Source organism: Cicer arietinum, chromosome 7 (assembly GCF_000331145.2).
Source record: "Cicer arietinum cultivar CDC Frontier isolate Library 1 chromosome 7, Cicar.CDCFrontier_v2.0, whole genome shotgun sequence".
Lineage (NCBI taxonomy): Eukaryota > Viridiplantae > Streptophyta > Magnoliopsida > Fabales > Fabaceae > Cicer > Cicer arietinum.
Window position 1 is genome coordinate 9,697,500 of NC_021166.2, and position 18,926 is coordinate 9,716,425.

Sequence of the window (18,926 nt, forward strand, 5' to 3'; positions counted from 1 at the left end):
AAACCAAATAGTTAAGTGTTAGAGGCTACAACATTACTTTAATGGATAGATACAAGGGAGTGCTAGAAGTCACAATCGAGAGAGAAAAGCCGGTCAAGTTATCAAGTCTAAATTTGAGGTATATTATAACTAAATGCAATATTTCATGACTCAAATTTGTCAATCTACTTGTCTTTTTGAGATAACCAGGCATCAGTCTTATGTATAAATTGGATGATATTCAGTCTATATCAAAATAACAATCACCAATCACCATTATTTAAATCATTTAATTTAGTTACATTACACTCTTCCTTTTCAATTTGAAACACTTATAAGGACCATTGTTTTGATGGACTATAGAATATCACAGTCTATGTAAAATAAAAATTAAAAAAAAAACAGCAAATCTTAAATTATTTTATAATTACAATACAATGCACACCTTTCCTTTTCCATTTGAAACACTTACAAGGACTATTATTTTGTTTAATTAAATCAGTGGCAATTATAATAGTTCCAATCCCAAGGGTTGTCTCTGCAATTGAACTCCAGGCTGAAAAAGTGTGAGATGGTGTATAGCCTTTGCAAAAAGTTCCTTCAAATCAGGATTTTGAGCTAGAACAGGACGAGCAAGTTTCTCTAAAGTACTCAAGACACGTTCTTGCTCAAGAACCTTACTATTTCCAACATTTAATGCAAGATAACAAAGTAATTTTAGGCCATGCACTTGTTGATGACCATTTATCTGCAGAAGATTCATTAGCTTGGGAATTCCATTAAGCTCAAGTATAATCTTAGAATGGTCGACACAGTTGTAATTGTCGACACACACAAACTTTACCAATGCAACAACAACTTCACTTGCAACATGTAAATCCTTGTTTCCAAGGTGTGAAATTAAAGGACCAAGAACATGAGGAACCTTACCAGGAAAGTTTCTGGCTAAGGAACCAATTGACTTAATAGCCGGAATCAGCAATGCAAAATCGCTCTCTTCACGAATCACCCTCAAAAGCTGATCCAAAACTGCCTTTGCCGCAGGCGCAGTCAGCTTCAAAGCACCCCTTCGAAGATTAACATTGGACTCAGCCATGGTAGCGATTTCCATAACAGCCATGAGACAATTGAACCTCAATTCACCACTCTCAAACTCAATAATCTTAGCCAAACAAAGCAAACCTTTAGTCTCAGTAATCTTCCTACACGCCAAAAGACACCCTTTTGAGAGTTTCCAAATAGCCTTAGCACAACTAACTTTAACATCATTCCTCAACTCATAACTCTCCCCCTCTCTTTCTCTATCCCTTCTATTGTTGCTGTTACTACTCCCTCTGCTACTTCCACAATCAGAATCAACCTCAGACAAACTAAGAACCAACGAATGAATACTATTTCGAGCCGCAACAGATTCATCAAACACAATATCCATAGACAACAACGACACAACCGGTTTAATCACATTAGCTCGTATAAACTCCTCACGCGCAACGTTCTCTTGATCAGCCATAGCAGACACCAAATTAGCAACCGAAACACGCACTCTAAACGCAGCATCTGACAAAACCTGAACAATAACAGGAACAACTTGATTATCGAGAAGAAATCGAACAACCCTTTGTTGTTGATCATCAGAAACAATATCAACAAGAGCATTAGCAGCTGCAAATTGAGAATCAGGAAAAGCAGAATCTTTAAGAAGCTTTAAAAGAGGCAAAACACCACCTTCTTCCATGATAATAAACTTGTTCCTGTAATTAATTTTAGCAAGGGAACCTAATTCAGTTGCGGCTTCGGCTCGGTCGTTAGGGCTACCAAGCTGAAGGGTATAAATGTAAGTCCACACCCACGCTAAAATTGGGTCGTTACTTGCAATAGGAGGTAACGAAAGATTAGTACCTTTAGATTCAACGATACTAAGCAACCAAACTATATCGCCGTTAGATGATTCTAGAAGGTTCCATATTTTTCTAAAGTCGTTAGTGTTCCTTATCGTTAACACGTGTGTGAGTACTCCCATACCTTCATGCTTTTTGCATTTTCGCACGAGTGCCAGCGTCTTCTCGAGATTCTTTGATGCTTCTTTCACCATACGACGGATTGGTCTGTCGTTTAGCGATTGGTGGTTCCCTGAGAGTACTCGAACGACACCTCGGAGACTGTCGCAGAGTGATTTGACCTTTTTCGCTAGTTCAAGACACTCTACTTTTGATGATTTTGCTTCCTCTGCTAGTTTTATCACTTCCTCTCCCATTAGGATTGGTATTAAAAGCTCCTTTTCAAGCTTCTTTTCCTCTTCAACCTTAGGGTTAGGGTTTCCCATCATCAAACCACTTTACTTTCTTTCTCACTCTTCAAACACACTTGAAAACTGATACTGCAAAAATATTCTATTAATTAACTTCAGTAATGAAAAAACACAAAAACATGAAGTTGAAGAATAGAGTATTATAATTCCTTACTGTTATACGTAAACTCGAAGGTGATTTCAATGATTTTATGTCACTCCTTCCTTCTCCTTTGTAAACGATGCTTCTGCTTCAAGTATTACTAATTTAATATATATCTCCCACAAACAAACATTCGTAAAAAGCAGAGTGGGGAATTTTCTTTAATAAATTTATTTTAGTGCAACTTTTTTAAAGGATGGTGGTTGTTTCCAATGAAATTGAAGAGGAACAGAGTTTGGACGAAAGTAGTAAGAAATAACAGAGTAAGATCTTGTCAAAAAAATTAAATGAACAGCGTAAGATGCAATGAATCTCTTTAATGATATAATTGACTTGACTTCATGGTCAATGCACACGGGTTTCTTTACGTCCACATTACAAATGTCTCATTTTGCTCGGATACAATTCTAAAAATAATTATTATTGTGTTGACGTTAAAGATAAAATAAGTTTTATTTATTAATATATTTTTATTAATAGTAGTTAATAGGGTAAATAAATGTGTTAAGATAAATAAATAAATATGTATTGCTGAAATAAATTAATTAATATTTTCGTTGATAATATAAATAGACAAGTAATATGAGATAAATAAATATTTTACACTAATATGAGAAGAAGAGAGTACATGTAAATGAAAATTTAGATAAAATATCCATAACCTCATCGTTAACTCACATAAAAAATACTATTTCAATTATTCATAGTGAATGATTTATTTGATTATTTCACAAAATAAAAATATATATAAATTAAAAAGAAAATAATAGTATTATTAAATTATTCTTATAAGTTATTTGTATATTTATCAGTATCATTAATACAAAGTGAAATATATTAAAAGTACATATTTAGAATTAATTAGATAATATAATTAAAAATAATTATTATTACAACAAAAATTGATAGAGACATTCATTTTAAAATAAATTATTTTTTTAAATAAATCATTGGGATAGAAATAGTATTTTGTATAAAAATTATTGTTTAAAAAAAGAAACGATGCATATTAATATTACAAAGAAATTTTGAGTCGAACCAATACCAATTAGAAATTGGTAATTGATACTCCCACTGTCAAACATAATATACATCAATTCATATCCATTAATCTATACACATCCGCTTCGTGAAATTTATGTACAATCTTTTCATCCTATGCAAGAGATCTGGTTTCTAAAACAAACAAAAATGGAGTCGTATTGTTTTATTAAGAATGTATTGCAAGTTAATAAAATAAATAGTCTTACGTAATTAAAGACATAGATTATCAAAAGCTCAGTGTTAGGTGTATAGTTTGCTCTGTTTAATCCTCTATTACCTCGTTATAAACTTATAATAGTCGCATCCCTCACTCAAGCCATTCAATAAGACCCATTAAAAAACCACCTTGTAACTATCTTACAAACTTGACATGTCAATAAATAAATAACAAACTAAATGTTAGGTTAAATAGAAGACAAACAAATCAAATTGCTCTCCCCAGCTAGCAATATCATTTTAAAGTTAGTTCCCGAATTGATTATCACGTCTCACATTGCATTACTTCTTTAATTATTCATATTTGCCTTGTCTTTCTATTATCAAAAATAGCAAGCAAAAGCATCGATGTGATGAAGGCAATGATTCCAGCTATGCTAACACCGTTACACCCAACAATCATTTTCCACATATGTATAGACTTTAGAAAATATTCGTGTAAAGTGGATTGAAAAATAAATTTGAAGCTACACATCAATTGTAGAAACAAAAACTCTAAATTCTACGTTCCACTTAGAATAACTTAAGGTAAAATCAATTCTTACTCGAATATGGGTCACTCCAACTAATTTACATGCATCAATCATTTACAGCACATCCCTCTTTGACTTCAGTCACTAGAAGATTAGTTGTTTAACGTCCTATATAACCTAATAATTAATGTGTTGTTTCAAATGTCAAGCGGGCAAATAGATGTAGTATAAAAAAATGAAGTATACGATGACTACTTTCAAATAAACAAAACTTCAGGGATCGACTTAGCACCCAACTACATGAACTGCCAAGGCCTCTTCCCACCTACAGGAATGGCATTGGATCCTGACGTTGAACCCCGATTGCCATAGCCTCCTCCTCGTCCTCTTGAGCGAAAGCCTCCCCTTGGTCCTAAAAAAGGATAACAACTACTTATAAATAATCCCAAAAAGAAAATAATCAGATTTCAATGTAGAAAAGAAATAGAATTACCATGTTGACCAGAACCAGCTGACCGAGACAATTCAGATAATGCAGGACTAACAACCTGACCAGCATCTTGTAAGATCTTAATCAAATCCCTAGCAAACTTGGCATTGGCACGGGTAAAAAAACTGTATGCAGTTCCTTTAGCCCCTGCACGACCAGTTCGACCAATTCGGTGGACATAATCTTCAAGGCTTGATGGAAAATCATAATTGACCACACATTTTATATCCTTCACATCTGCAAGCAATAAGTAAAACATCATTAGGAATTGTGTGCAAGGTTTGATAAGTGGACAAAACTGCAAATATCCTTATCCCTGCCCCATAAGATTCAAGAGATCAAACTCAAGTCAACACATTCATATCATCAATGTGCCCACCTGAACCTTTCAGGGATAAGGAGCAGCTTCGCCATCACTGCCATCTACCACATCCAAGTATCAACAAAGCATGTATGAGTCAACCGGGCTGCAAAGACAACCAGCTCTATAATTGTGGATGGGGATCAATCATTTGACTACTTCTGACAATTTAAACTAAAACTGATAACAGTGGTATGACGAGTATGAGTGCGACTTCAGGCAACACTGGCAAATTAACCAGCTCCAAAACAGTGGATGGGGATCAATCAATTTGACTATTTCTAAGAAAACTGACAACAGTAGTATGACTAGTATGACTTCAGGCAACACTGGCTAATTATTGATAAACTTACCTTGTTTTGTCAATCAAGTAAATCGCCACATTAACCTGCCCCGTGAAATACAGGATCATACATGGCATACTACATCCAAAATAATAGATCAATATCCCAGCCATATCAAAGGAACTCTGCCTTAGGCCTCCATATAACTTGACATCTTTAAAATGACAGTCCCCAAATTAACTGCATCATGCGGTCTACTGACTGCAGCAAAACAATTTCATCTCATTAATCCCCTGGTCAAGTTATAGGCACTTCCAACAAACTCAAATTATGACCCCCACACACACCCAAACCACAAATTATATCAAGGGGAACTGGAAAGCAGCCGGCCAACTCGCCTATGGTTATGTTTTAGACCTATACCAAATATCCTAATATTCTAAACACACAGTGCCCTACCAAGACCCCGTGCAGCAACATCAGTGGCAGTCATTATTGGACTTCTGCCACTCTTAAATTCAGCCAAAACCCAGTCTCTTTCAGCCTGGTTTTTATCACCATGGATAGATAATGCTGGCCATCCATCCATTCTCAATTGTTTTGTAACTTGGTCACATCCTTTTTTTGTTTCTGTAAATATTAGAATCCGGCTCCCATCCATTACTTCTTTCAGCAGCTTGAGCAATCTGCATTAGCAATATCAAAGTTTTAATTTGGCAAACAAAAACATCGGTCACTATATATTAGCTATGCGAATACAAACCTGTTATATTTCTCCATGTCGGTGACAACTTCAACAACTTGATTTATAGATTGATTTGCTTTCAGATATGGTGACCCAATAACTACCTACAAGATCACAATATCCCATAGGAAAATACACTGATCAACAATCATCTAAATGAGGTTCAATTAAGTTAACTCATAGCACAATAACTTTTTGGAAAAAAAATCAATAATTTACAAATACATATTGATTTTATAAAAAGTCAGTTATGCATAAGTGATAGTATACAAACGAATCGAGAATGCTATTCAAGTAACCTTATATGGGTTGTGCAGAAACTGCCTTGCCAAAGTTTCAACCTCCTTTGGCCACGTTGCACTCCAGTACAATGTCTGCCTATCTGGTCGAATCTGTTATTTCAAATCACCAAATGTTACTAACTGTACACCTCTAAAGCTAACAGTTTCAATATGCTACAACAGTATCAGCAGTTCAAAATAACTTAATAGCCAAATTTGATTTAAATGAAAAGTATGGTAATAAATACAAAATAAGTCGACAATTTTCATTTGGTAGGATACCATATATCTTTATGGGAGTATATGAAAGATACACTTGCCATCTTAGGGAGCCAACTTGACGTTAACCTCCCAGTGCGAACTGTGAAGTGACCTAAAATGAGGGTTGCATATATCACACTTCTAGCAGTAACCTAACAGGACAGTTTCTAGTGATCACATCAACTGAAGTAATTAAATATAAACTTTTAAAATAATCATAATGAAAGGAATTCCTTAGAGGAAGGTGGAGCAGAACATCCCCACTTCTGGATTGTAATTTGTAATCGTTAAAAGAAACTAGAAAGGACAAATGGAAAGCCAGGAAAATACTGCAGAACAGGGGAATCTTTTAGGCTCTTAATGTTGCTTCTAGTTTGCTGTTTATTTTCATCGTTTTCCCTCCTTCCTGCATATTTTATTATTTTCTAGCTTCTTGTTGTTCTGAACCATAAGGCAGAGGAACCATGGTCCGAGAGAAATTTGTATCAACAATATGGTCCATGACAAATGAATCAGATTCTAGGTTTTTTCAGCACTACTTACTAATTACAGGTTGGTCACAAACAGTACCTACCTGGTTTACAATCTTCCGAATCTGAGGTTCGAATCCCATATCCAACATTCGATCAGCTTCATCCAAGACAAGGTATGTCACTCTCTGCAGGTTTGTGTGTTGAGCTTCCAACATATCTATTAGACGACCAGGAGTAGCAATAACAATCTCAACACCTGTCAAGCACCAAACGTTAATAATCATGTTCATGTTCCACAATATTGATCAATATTAAATAAAACATTCATTTACATAAAGCAAAACAAGTACCATTTCTTAGGTCGCGAATTTGAGGGCCCTTTGGGGCACCTCCGTAAATGCATGTACATCTAAGATGTGCTCGTGACCCAAATTTCATAGCTTCTTGTTGAATTTGAACAGCTAACTCTCTAGTCGGTGCTAAAACCAGGACAATGGGACCTTCCCCTTGTACTGAAAAAACATCAAACACATCCATTAAACCACTGATAAAATAGAAACCATATTATAGTTGACAGATTAAACAAGGATACCAATACATACCCAGTCGAGGTTGTGCACTGACGTGCACTAAAGCAGGAAGTAGATAAGCCAAAGTTTTACCGGAGCCGGTCTCAGCAATGCCAATTAAATCTCTACCAGTAAGAGCCATAGGCCAACCCTGAGCCTGAATTGGAGTTGGCTCAACAAAACCCAACTTGGCAATGGCCTCAAGGCAGTGATCTAACATCCCAATAGAATACATGATCAAACAAAGAAAGTAGCAAAATGAAAAAAAAAAAAGCAACCAATCAATCAATAAATACAAACAAACACAAGGAGCATAATAAACAACTAAAGTACCAGGAAAATTTGCCTCATGAAAACCCCGAATTGGTTTCGGAACATCATGCCCTTCCACAGTAATATCCCTACTAGCTCGATAATGCATAACTTGATGATCAGACATAGCTGCTATCGAAGAGCTTTCAACATAAAAGTTCTTCTGAAAAGGGACCAAATTCCTAAAATCTTGCTTCGGAAGATTAATGTTGTTCAAGTCATCCTTCGAAGAACCACCACCGTGTCTACCTCCAAACCCACCGCCTCTCCCTCCACTCCCTCCTCTGCCAGAGCCTCTAAAACCACCACCGCCTCTACCACTGCTACGACCTCTTCCACCGCTGCCACCAACGTGACGACCCGTGTCATATTTTCTATCACTCGCGTGACCATTACCAAATCTAGGACCAAAACCACCGCCGCGACCTACGCTAAATCCACCAGGAGGAGGCAGAAAGTGAGGAATCGGAGTAACGGGTGCGGATCCAAAACCGGTGGGTCCATGGGATACATAAGGAGCACCGTAGGGAGCAGGACCGCCGCGGCCAAAATTAGGCGGCGGCATAGGTCCAACTAGATCACTACAACGATAACACACAAAAAAACGTGTTTGTTTTATTGTTTTTCATTCTAATAATCGGAAAAAGAAAAGAAAATATATTAATAAAATAGAGAAACTTGATAATATAAAGTACGGTACCTGCGACGGCCGCGAAAAGAAGTAGCATCGGAGTATCTATCATCGTAGGGGTTCATGGTGTAAGAAGCTAGGGTTTACGAAAAAGTTCAATTTGAGAAGGTGATGAATTTAGGAGAAATAATAAAGAGGATATGAATATGAATACTACAACAGACAGTCACGCTATAAGAGGAGAGTTGGGTCTTCGCGGTAGCCTCTTGAATATCAGCACCACCGCCGTTAAATGCCGATCTCACGCGCCAATATTCTAAAGCTCGGTATAAAGCCACACACAATCTCAAGCACAAAAATACTTTTTTTTTATATAGTAAGCGCAAAAATATATTATTCATACATTTGTTTTATTTTAGTTATAAAACACTGTCATTTTATTTCGACTAAAAAAACACTATGCATATTAACGATTATTTTAATATTATGTTATATTTTTTAATATTTTTTATAAAAATAAATTAATCTTAATTGATTATTATGATAACTCAATTACTCATTTGAGTTTTTTTATTAGTTATAAATTAAAATGAGAGTGTTCTATAATTTCAATGAATAAAACGATTCTTTCCTTTTTTTTTGAAAAAATGTTCAATTATCATATAATTCCTTTTTCTTTATTACATTTATTAAAAGCGCCCAAAATGTGGAGGAATGTTCTTGAATAGAATATATGTACAAAAAAAAAAATAGTGAGAATTTTAATGTGGAGTGATCATCAATACTATCTTTTTATTTTAATTTGCACTCAATTAAAATAATACTCTCTTCATCAAATGTATCTTGATAAATTATTTTCTCCAACAATTATTTTAAAATTAATTTTATGTGTGTCTCTTTTTCTATAAATATATGTAAATTTGATAAAATCTCAAAATATTTTATTTTGTTCTTAAATCTTCAAATATTTACACTATATGAAAAGTTTTTATATTTTCACCATATAAGTTCTTGCTGAAAATAAATTTTTTAAGAAGTAAAAAGAAAAGAAATTTTTTGAACGTCATATGTTTTTTGTTTTCATTTTTCATTTTTTTATTTTTAGTAAAAAATTGAAATTAAACATTTTAAAACATATCTAACATATATTTATTTATAAAAGTAATCTTATAATATATTTTTTGAAGCAATTGTACAATACATGTCTATTTTTATTGATAAAAATATCGAAATTACAAAATATAATTTTATGATTTAAAATTGAATTATTTTAATCATTAAGCAAAGATAAAATTATATATATTGTAGTTTGAAAGAAGGTTAAAAGTGGAAGAAAAAAATATTATACTAACACTTAGTTACATTTTATTTAAATGTATAATAGATATTTTAACAATTCAATTTTTTTAATTGTATATTAAGGGATAAAATTATAATAAAATAATGAACGATAGAATTAGGAAGAAAATGTCATACCAAATTTTGGTATTATTTTTAGATAGAATAGTTTGTTTTTTGCTGATAGGATATGTTAATTATGTAATATAGCTTAAATACATCTTGTTTTAAATTTGTTTGTGTTTTTTTATCCCATTCAATGGGGGACAACTTGGGTTGGATTAGTAAATTAATATCTTCCACTTATATTAGTTTTTTTTTGTTACATTCCCCTTATATTAGTTAATTTATTACTATGTATTGAAAATAAATAGCATATTTTGATGAAATTTGATAGTTAAAAATGATATTTGATTGGAATTTTGTTGCATGTATGGAGATATATACATTATTTATTTTAAGAAAAAAAATAATATGCATTGTCAATATAAATTAATTTTACATTGACATTGACAGTTCATCATCTCTTATATAATTATAACTTTTATTGGTATACGATCATTAAACTCTTATTTTAAAACTATCTCTACTCTAATTAAATTTTTAACTATTTTAAGTGATTAAGGTAATTAATTATAAGTTATTTTATACTCCATATATTTTTTTAACATTAGAAAATATATATATGCAAAAAAGATATTAAAAAATATATATTAGCCATTTCAACGCACACCAAAATTGCTAACAATAGTAATTTTGTAAAAACTGAAAAAATATAATTTAAAAAAAAATGAAAGACAAAATTTTAAAATTGAACTGTTGAATAAAAACTTATATAATCTTGTAACTAAATAAATAAAGCTATACAATGTAACAGATCAGTTAACAAAAGCTACGTCCACATTACTGAAAGTTGATTTCTGATTCAGCAAATGAATTAATGAGCAAGCTCGATGGCTTATACTCTGAGGTCACCTTTTCGACAAAGCGTTACTAGTTATCTTTGTCTTCACTTGTGCATCCTGTAAGCAAAGGAAAGGCAATTGATAGAGTATAAAATTAAAAGCAAGAAGATAAATATCTAAATAAATACCTCCAGTACTTGCCTGAAAAGCATATACACTGAAAGAAATTGCGTTTTGAGTGATGTTTATTTAGTGATAATAAGCCGTGGGATGGCAAGTTATGCATACAAGCATCAGACACAAACAATTCGCCATTGTAAACCAAGGTAACATCACATGTCTTTGGTGCATTTTTCTTAACCAACTCTACTTCGCTCAATTTATCATTGCGCCTGTTAATTCATATACATAATTTAAAATCATTAATTAGTGAAAAGACAAATATTAATTCCTTAACCTGTTACTTAGTTTCAATTTAAAACAGGAGAACAATTAATGAATCCCATCTAAATAAGTGGTAGCAGACCATGTGCAGGGTAGCTTTTTGATTCCAAATACAAGGTTTGTTATGTTAAGAATAGAGATGAGGTCCAGAATAGCTTTTCCTCTGTATTTGCTTTCCAGAAGCAACGTTTCTGCCGTTACCTGGGATAGAAAAAGAACAACATGTGGACAAGAGATCAATTTTGGATTATGGTTTGTGTTGTGGTCAATATCATCACAATTCATAACCATTACCTTGGCTTCAGTACTCAGCTGGATGTACTTTTGCAAAATATCTTTCCTTTTATGGTTCACTTCATTCACATATCGTCTTACTTGTTGTGGGGTTAGTTGACTTCTTTCAAACATCCCAACTATCACATTTATATTATCATTATCATTATTAGTAACAACACATCACTTAGAAAATATAATCATAAAGCGGACCACTAAACAAAGTGGAGCACTAAACACTTGGTTGAACTTAAATTACTTTCTTTTAACTTTTAACCACAATGCATTTCCAATTATTTTTTAGTTTTTTGTAATGCATACTCTCGTCACAAATAAATGCGATGTATAATGTGTGCACTATTGTCTGCTCAAAATTATAGCTACTATAATTTTTATTTTCAATTTTTATTTTTGTTTAAAATAATTATTTAGTTTAGTCTAAAAAGACTTCTGATTTTTATGTTAATCTCTCGTTTAAAATTACAAAGATTTATGATTTTTTGTCATAACTTTAAAAATATGACATCGCAAATTTCTCTCTGCCAAAATAAGTTGGGCATGCAGGTGGTAGTGCCACAATTCATTAGTTCACCTCAAAACTAATTTGAGTTTTATTTACAAAGTAAAACTTAGTTTTGTTACACAATCGCAACACTAGCAAAACTAACAAGTAAAAACATGTATAGAGAAGGCTAACGCCACTCTAAATTAAAAATATGTTTGGTGTATGACATGTGTGACTACATTCGATTATTTTAAAAAAATATTATTAGTGTCAGCAGGTTCTTGTTATTGTTAGTGTTGTATCTTTTGTAAATGATTCATAAAGTAGCATAATTGCTACAGGACTAATCTATAAGGTCAAGTGGAACAGTATTCCTATAAAAATGAGTAAAAAGATAGAAATTAAGGTTAGGTGTGTTACCTGGCGTAGGAATCAATGTAATTGGAGGAGCGACATGAACAAGAAAAATCCTAGCACCAGGAGAAACAGCATGATCAAGAGCCCATTTCACAACATCCAAATCATCTTCTCCAACAGCAACATAAAGATCATCAACCCTTCTATCTTTGTTGATTGTTATGCTCTTTCCATCCTCGACTATTTCCACAATTTCTGTTGACAACATCTGTCTAGTGTAAGGACCAAAGTCACCATTTTCTTCACTATCATCCTCTGGCACTATCTCATTAACTCTGTTTCTGTTACTTGTTAAACTTTTGAGTTCTCCAAATGTTTCAGAAATTTCTGGTGTCACTATTTCTTGGAAGCTATAGCCGTTAAAATCTGTTTCACATTTGTGTGGTTCTTCTGGCCACCATATTGATTTTGAATAGTAATGTTTTGCTTCTAGTGGGGTGCGATCCACATTTTCCATGTCTTTGTGTCTCTATGATATTTCCTTGGTTAATAACATTTTAATGAATTGGTTGAATCTAATTAAATTGGAACTGTATGAAGAGGTTGTTGCTATCGAAGCCTCAAAATAAGTGAAGAAAATAGATTCTCTTTTGTCTAATTGCATTGCATGCATATTTTTTGCTGTACTCTTTTGTCAATATTAGCAACTCATTGGATATGTCATTCTATGCTGACCCTTGCCTTCCATTCTTTGTAGAAACTCGGTATTTTAACTACTCCTCACATTTAACCAATTTAACCAAAAGTAAATTAAAAAAAAATGAATATACTATAAATTTTGAATAAGATACATTAATTTTTTTTTTAATTTTATTTGTATTTGAGATTTGAGTAATATTTAGTATGTACGGGATGTGGATCCTTTACGCCAAAATCTTTCTACACTCTCTCTAATTCTCTAATCATTAAGAGTGTTTGTGGGACAGATTCAGTCGATTTTAGCTAAATTTGTAATTCGATCTAATCATAATTTATTGGTTTGGATTGAGTAAAATAGGTTGGGCTTGCGAGTTCATAAATAGAAAATAAAAAATCTATGACTCAAACCAAATAATTTCGAGTTTGAACGGATTGGTTTGAATTGGACCCACACTTGAACGAGTTTGAGTAAAATATTGATTGGATTGACTTTGATGAACGAATCACTCAAATTCGAGAAAACTTCTAGTAGCTATCTCCTCAATTAGAGAAGTCCAGAGAATGTAGATAAATTTTCCTATTAAGGATTCAGATTGCGTATGTACCACTTGATGTATCTTCTCATTGTTTGCCTAATTTGTGTCAAAAAAAAAATGCCTAATTTGTATTAATTTATAGTGGGATTAATTTTTCGTATTCATGGATGAAATATTCTTTATATTTTTTCATTAAAAAAAATATTCTTTTTGTTTCTTATAAAAAAAATTAATTTTAAAAACAAAACACTGAAATTAATAACATGTTATCCAATGTAATTTCATCTCTAACTAATCTCAATCTCTATATTGATATTTCAACGTGTATTATTAGACAAGCTAAATTCATTTGGTCATATTAAAAAACTTTCAAGTTTAGTTTATTTAAAAAGTATTAGAGGTAGTTAAAATTACTTATGGATAGATAAAAATTGTTAGGTTAGTTACATTAATAATACTAGATAAAAGTGCATCATACTCTAATTGTAAAAATAATTCTTCAAATAATCATTTCAAGTTTTATTTTTCTCTTTGATTATTTATCTCTTTGTTAGGCTCAACCATGTTTCTTAATATGGTATCAGAGTAATAATAATTATTCCGCTATATTCCTTTTTCAAATTTTCTTTATCTTTTCTTCCTCATTTTGAATCTAAATTTGTGATTCTTCATTCTTTTTTAACTTGATTGTATAACATTTGTAGATTCAAAATTGAATATGGGTTAGTGATATATTTCACTATAATTTCATTATTTTTAGCCATTGTTGGTTTTCTCTTTGTGATTCTACCATAGGGTAGTAAAACAATTACCATTTTTTTTGTTTTTTTTTACCCTATGGTGTTAAACGGTTCTTATTCTCTTTGTGATTCCATCATATTATGGTTAAATTTTGTTAGTCATATTTGACAAGATCCAATGTTGGAATTCTTGATTCAATATTGGAGTGAATGTCATGGAGCGCCGAAAGATTTTTAAGTTAGTCCAAAATGGACCGAAGACTTCGACGAGAGTTATGCACATCGGCCGCTACCACTTTCTATATGAATTTTGTTGTTTAGCTGAAATAATTATGATTTGTATTTTTTTTCTTATAATTTTTTTTCATTAGTTTCATTGTATTTTTCTTTTTCTTGTATTGTTCTTTCTAAATTAGAAATGTTGTTACATACTTCCAATTTACAAGGACTATTAGAGGTATTTAAAATTATTTATGGTTAAATAGAAGTTGTTAGCTTAATTACATTAATAACACTATATAAAAATACATTATACTCTAATTGTAAAAATAATTTTTAAAATAATTATTTTAAATTTTATTTTTTTCTTTAATTATTTCTCTCTTGAGTTCAACCATGCTTGTTTACAAAGAGAAATTGATAGTAGTTCCATCTCTAGCCTGCCAATGAAGGTACTCATATGTTAAGTCATGTAGCTCCACATCTAATGAATCTTAATTCCTTTATTGATATTTCTAACATGTACTTATTAATTAAGCAACTTCTTACTAATATGAAAATGAGTTAATACTGTTTTTGTAAAAAACAATATAAAATATTACTACTTATGTAATGTGATTATTAAATTTATAATTATTGTAACTAATTTAATCCAATAAATAAAGCTCTCTCATAGACTCATCACTCGTAGCTAGTACCATCATTCCGCTCTGTACTTAATGCTTTAATAATCACAACAAATCGCAATCGTGAACCACTAATTGTGAATTCCATCAATCTCTAAATGATGAAAAAGAAGAACAAAGTTGTGCCATCTCCCGTTTAAATATTGCCTTTTCGACCTCTTAAAACATGCATTATCGTCGTACGTGAGACGTTGATAAAATAAAAATCGACGGTTTTTATTTTTTCTTTAAATTTTTTGATTAAAAATTAATAATATGATATATTTTAAACGACGTAATATATTGAATGATTAATAGTTACTTATGTAATGTGATTATTAAATTTATAATTATTGTAACTAATTTAATCCAATAAATAAAGCTCTCTCATAGACTCATCACTCGTAGCTAGTACCATCATTCCGCTCTGTACTTAATGCTTTAATAATCACAACAAATCGCAATCGTGAACCACTAATTGTGAATTCCATCAATCTCTAAATGATGAAAAAGAAGAACAAAGTTGTGCCATCTCCCGTTTAAATATTGCCTTTTCGACCTCTTAAAACATGCATTATCGTCGTACGTGAGACGTTGATAAAATAAAAATCGACGGTTTTTATTTTTTCTTTAAATTTTTTGATTAAAAATTAATAATATGATATATTTTAAACGACGTAATATATTGAATGATTAATAGTTGTAAAATTGTAATAAATTTTTTAAAAAAATTTAATTTTAACTTATAAATTTTTTTATTTTTATAATTTAATAAAAAATATATAAATAATTATACATTTAGATGTTCATACATTATGAAATTATATATTTCGTTATTAAAAATATTTTCAAACATCAATTTTTAGTTATAAAATTTAAAAGAGATGCCAAAACCGTCAATTCTTAAAAATAAAAGATTAATTTTATAAATTAATAAAAAAAAATAAAAAATATAATTAAATTAAAAAAATTTAAATAATCAATCTCAAACTGTTGATTATGTGATTTTTTAATTATATTTATTATAAGTATTAAATAGATGATAAAATCAATTATTCTTAATTATTGTCGATGTAATGTATGGTTCATTCCTCTTATAAAGTTAGATTAAATAAATCTCTAAGTCACTGTGTGTTTTATAAGATTTTGACGAAAGTATTAATTTTTAAATTTACACTTTTACTATGCTAACATTTGTGACTAACTTTACAAATTAATATCTTATATCTTTGTCAAAATTTTCTAACTTGACATGCAAGGCTTTAACGGACTTTTATTGACGTGTTTACAGAAAAAACCTTAAGGCAAACAAGGAAAACATTTCTTTTTACAAGAACATTTCTTTTTATAGAATAAGAACTTTTAATTAAATTTAGAACAGATATATTTGACTTAAATCTACTTTTGATATCAAATTTGTGATTGTGTGATTTTAGGGTCTCATTTTATTTTTATCAATTTTGTTCTTTATATTTATGCTTTTTAAAATTAATAGCCATAGATTATCATTTAATTTTTACCCATAGATGAAAGTGACACACTATGAGTTGGTATCCACATCATTAAAATGTACCACCTTTATGTAAAATAAAGAGAAAATTAAGAGGACCGTCAAATTAAAAAAAATGAGAAATATAGAGCTGCAAAACTACACACACAAAAATAAAATTATGATGATACAATTTCAATATTTAGATGGTCAAAAGTGAATTTAAGAATTTATGTTTTTAAGATATTTGTTGTTATTAAAATTAGAATATATTTTGAGATACTTTTATTTATTTTTTTAAAATCTTTTTTATATAAATCCATTTACAATCTTTTTAATTAATTTTTTTAATAATAGAATATAAACAAATAGGAACATAAAATTCTGTCACCTTAGTTTGCTTAATTATAGGAAATGGTTTTGTAAGTGACATGCACTCAATGGTAGTGTGGCAGTGGGGCTAGATTTGATCTTCGCACACCAATCTTTATTTTAGATTCCCATTATAAAATGGATCTTAAGCATATCATAAATTATAAATGAAGTAGAGAGAAAAAAACCTGCAGCGTGGCAGTGTAGTCAAAGATGGCAAACGCCACTTTACTTGCTATTCTAAAATTGCTGATTATTTTCATAAGCGCAGGTTGGATTTCTCTTTGGCTTCTAAAGCCAACCCAAGTATGGACAACAACATGGAAACATGCAGAACAAAGTGCCAATAATACAATTTTTGGATACTATGGTATGTTATATACACCTAAAATCTCAATTTGTGTTTCTCTTGCATGAAACTTTTTCTAATTTTCAATAAAAACTCATGAAATTTCAATAATTTCAATGAAATGCTAATTAGGTCTTTTGCAGGTCTAAACTTTGTTGTTTATACATTTCCTGTAATTGCTATTGCTATAATTGGACTTCTTTTATTGGATTTGAAAGCTAGATATCATAAAAGCAGGTATTTAATATCATTATCAATTACTTGAATGAAATTATGAAAGTTTCACTTCAAAAATTTATTTCCTCGATTGAAATTATAAACTGCAGAAGTGCAAGGAGGTCATCAATTGTGTTCTCAAATCAACTAGTGGTGAACAGTGTGTTTGGAATCTTATCCAGTGTTGAAATATTGATAGCTTTCCTTTTTATGGTATTCTTGGCATGGACTTTTTATGCTCGTATTTCTAATGATTTCAAGAAATTGATGCCAGACAAATCATTGAAATTGAACATGTAAGTGTTTTTGGATCTAGTAACATATTTGAATTGACTTATTCGAGTTTATCTACTAGCATAAACACTGAGTTTGTTTGGTAGAGTTATAGAAACAACTTATGACATGAACATAAGCAATTTTCAACTTAAATCTCTTCAATTTTATATTAATTTTATGTTAAAGAATTAACTTATACATAAACACTTTTGTGTTAAGTGTTTATGCTGTGTAAGCGTTTAATTAAACTGTGTATCCAAATAAGGCCTAAATGCATGTTTACCTTACTTTCAGATGGCAACTTAAGTATCTTAGAGTAGCAACCCGGTTTGGTTTGCTAGCAGAAGCATGTTTGGCTTTGCTTCTTCTTCCAATTTTAAGAGGGTTGTCTCTATTTCGAATACTTGGCATTCAGTTTGAAGCTTCAGTTAAGTATCACACATGGGTTGGAACTGCAATGATACTTTTTGCTACAATTCATGGAATCAGCACTTTGTTTGTTTGGGGTGTTAGCCACCACATACAGCATGAGGTGAAGTTTAAATCATTTCCGTCGGTTAAATTTAATTTGGAAGCCCTTTATTATCTATCAGCCAAATTTTTCAATATTCATTGTATATGCACTCAGTGCTTGTGCTACTCTAGAGCCATGTAGCATAAACACTTCAAATGAAGGATGTGTTTGTTGTCCGACATTAGACATTAACACGTATGATTACATTTAATATTTTACATTTTCTTAATATATCATTGGTGTTAGGGTCGTGTTTGGTGCATGTGTTAGTACTTCACAAGTACATAGTGATTAGCTCATATTTTTGAAACAGATTTGGAAGTGGCATAAGACAGGGCGTATATACCTTGCTGGGGAGATTGCACTTGTTATTGGACTAGTTTTATGGGTTACTTCACTTCCCCAAATTAGAAGAAGAAAGTTTGAAATTTTCTACTACACCCATCATTTGTATACACTC

The 18,926-nt window shown here is 31.2% G+C and overlaps 4 protein-coding genes across 9 annotated transcripts in view; 1 reads left to right on the top strand and 3 right to left on the bottom strand.

Annotated features, from left to right (window-relative positions):
• Window positions 1-230: 230 nt before the first annotated feature.
• On the bottom strand, window positions 231-2,717 carry LOC101506293 (uncharacterized). 2 transcript variants are annotated; one of them, XM_004515817.4, is made up of 2 exons: window positions 2,442-2,717; window positions 231-2,356 (listed from the first exon to the last, which is right to left on the bottom strand). In XM_004515817.4, exon 2 carries the CDS (start codon window positions 2,303-2,305, stop codon window positions 488-490), a length of 1,818 nt encoding a protein of 605 aa, XP_004515874.1. In that variant the 5' UTR covers window positions 2,306-2,356; window positions 2,442-2,717; the 3' UTR covers window positions 231-487. The 2 variants fall into 2 exon arrangements, with proteins under 2 accessions (XP_004515874.1, XP_073219951.1); XM_073363850.1 differs by having other exon boundaries at window positions 231-2,369.
• A 1,450-nt stretch (window positions 2,718-4,167) lies between these two features.
• On the bottom strand, window positions 4,168-8,928 carry LOC101505535 (DEAD-box ATP-dependent RNA helicase 20). 5 transcript variants are annotated; one of them, XR_012161283.1, is made up of 11 exons: window positions 8,639-8,928; window positions 7,960-8,519; window positions 7,660-7,839; window positions 7,408-7,569; window positions 7,159-7,313; window positions 6,342-6,434; window positions 6,061-6,146; window positions 5,757-5,983; window positions 5,367-5,558; window positions 5,032-5,119; window positions 4,751-4,889 (listed from the first exon to the last, which is right to left on the bottom strand). XR_012161283.1 is itself a non-coding variant. In XM_004515816.4 (10 exons), the coding sequence occupies exons 1-10, from the start codon at window positions 8,692-8,694 to the stop codon at window positions 4,459-4,461; spliced, it is 1,869 nt and encodes a 622-aa protein (XP_004515873.1). In that variant the 5' UTR covers window positions 8,695-8,927; the 3' UTR covers window positions 4,168-4,458. The 5 variants fall into 5 exon arrangements, 1 of the variants encoding a protein (XP_004515873.1); XM_004515816.4 differs by lacking the exons at window positions 5,032-5,119; window positions 5,367-5,558 and adding an exon at window positions 4,168-4,574 and having other exon boundaries at window positions 4,656-4,889; window positions 8,639-8,927; XR_012161282.1 differs by having other exon boundaries at window positions 5,032-5,558.
• Window positions 8,929-10,698: 1,770 nt separating this feature from the next.
• LOC101488856 (U-box domain-containing protein 35-like) lies at window positions 10,699-13,000 on the bottom strand. Its single transcript, XM_012711944.3, has 5 exons — window positions 12,455-13,000; window positions 11,551-11,669; window positions 11,339-11,457; window positions 11,014-11,204; window positions 10,699-10,929 (listed from the first exon to the last, which is right to left on the bottom strand). Exons 1-5 carry the CDS (start codon window positions 12,906-12,908, stop codon window positions 10,901-10,903), a joined length of 912 nt encoding a protein of 303 aa, XP_012567398.1. The 5' UTR covers window positions 12,909-13,000; the 3' UTR covers window positions 10,699-10,900.
• A 4,258-nt stretch (window positions 13,001-17,258) lies between these two features.
• LOC101505212 (ferric reduction oxidase 8, mitochondrial) overlaps window positions 17,259-18,926 on the top strand; it is a 3,802-nt gene continuing 2,134 nt past the window's right edge. The window contains exons 1-5 of the mRNA XM_073363327.1: window positions 17,259-17,481; window positions 17,604-17,697; window positions 17,787-17,972; window positions 18,247-18,484; window positions 18,780-18,925. Coding sequence (XP_073219428.1) covers window positions 17,325-17,481; window positions 17,604-17,697; window positions 17,787-17,972; window positions 18,247-18,484; window positions 18,780-18,925 — 821 coding nt within the window. The 5' untranslated portion in view covers window positions 17,259-17,324. The remainder of the gene's footprint in view (window positions 17,482-17,603; window positions 17,698-17,786; window positions 17,973-18,246; window positions 18,485-18,779; window position 18,926) is intronic.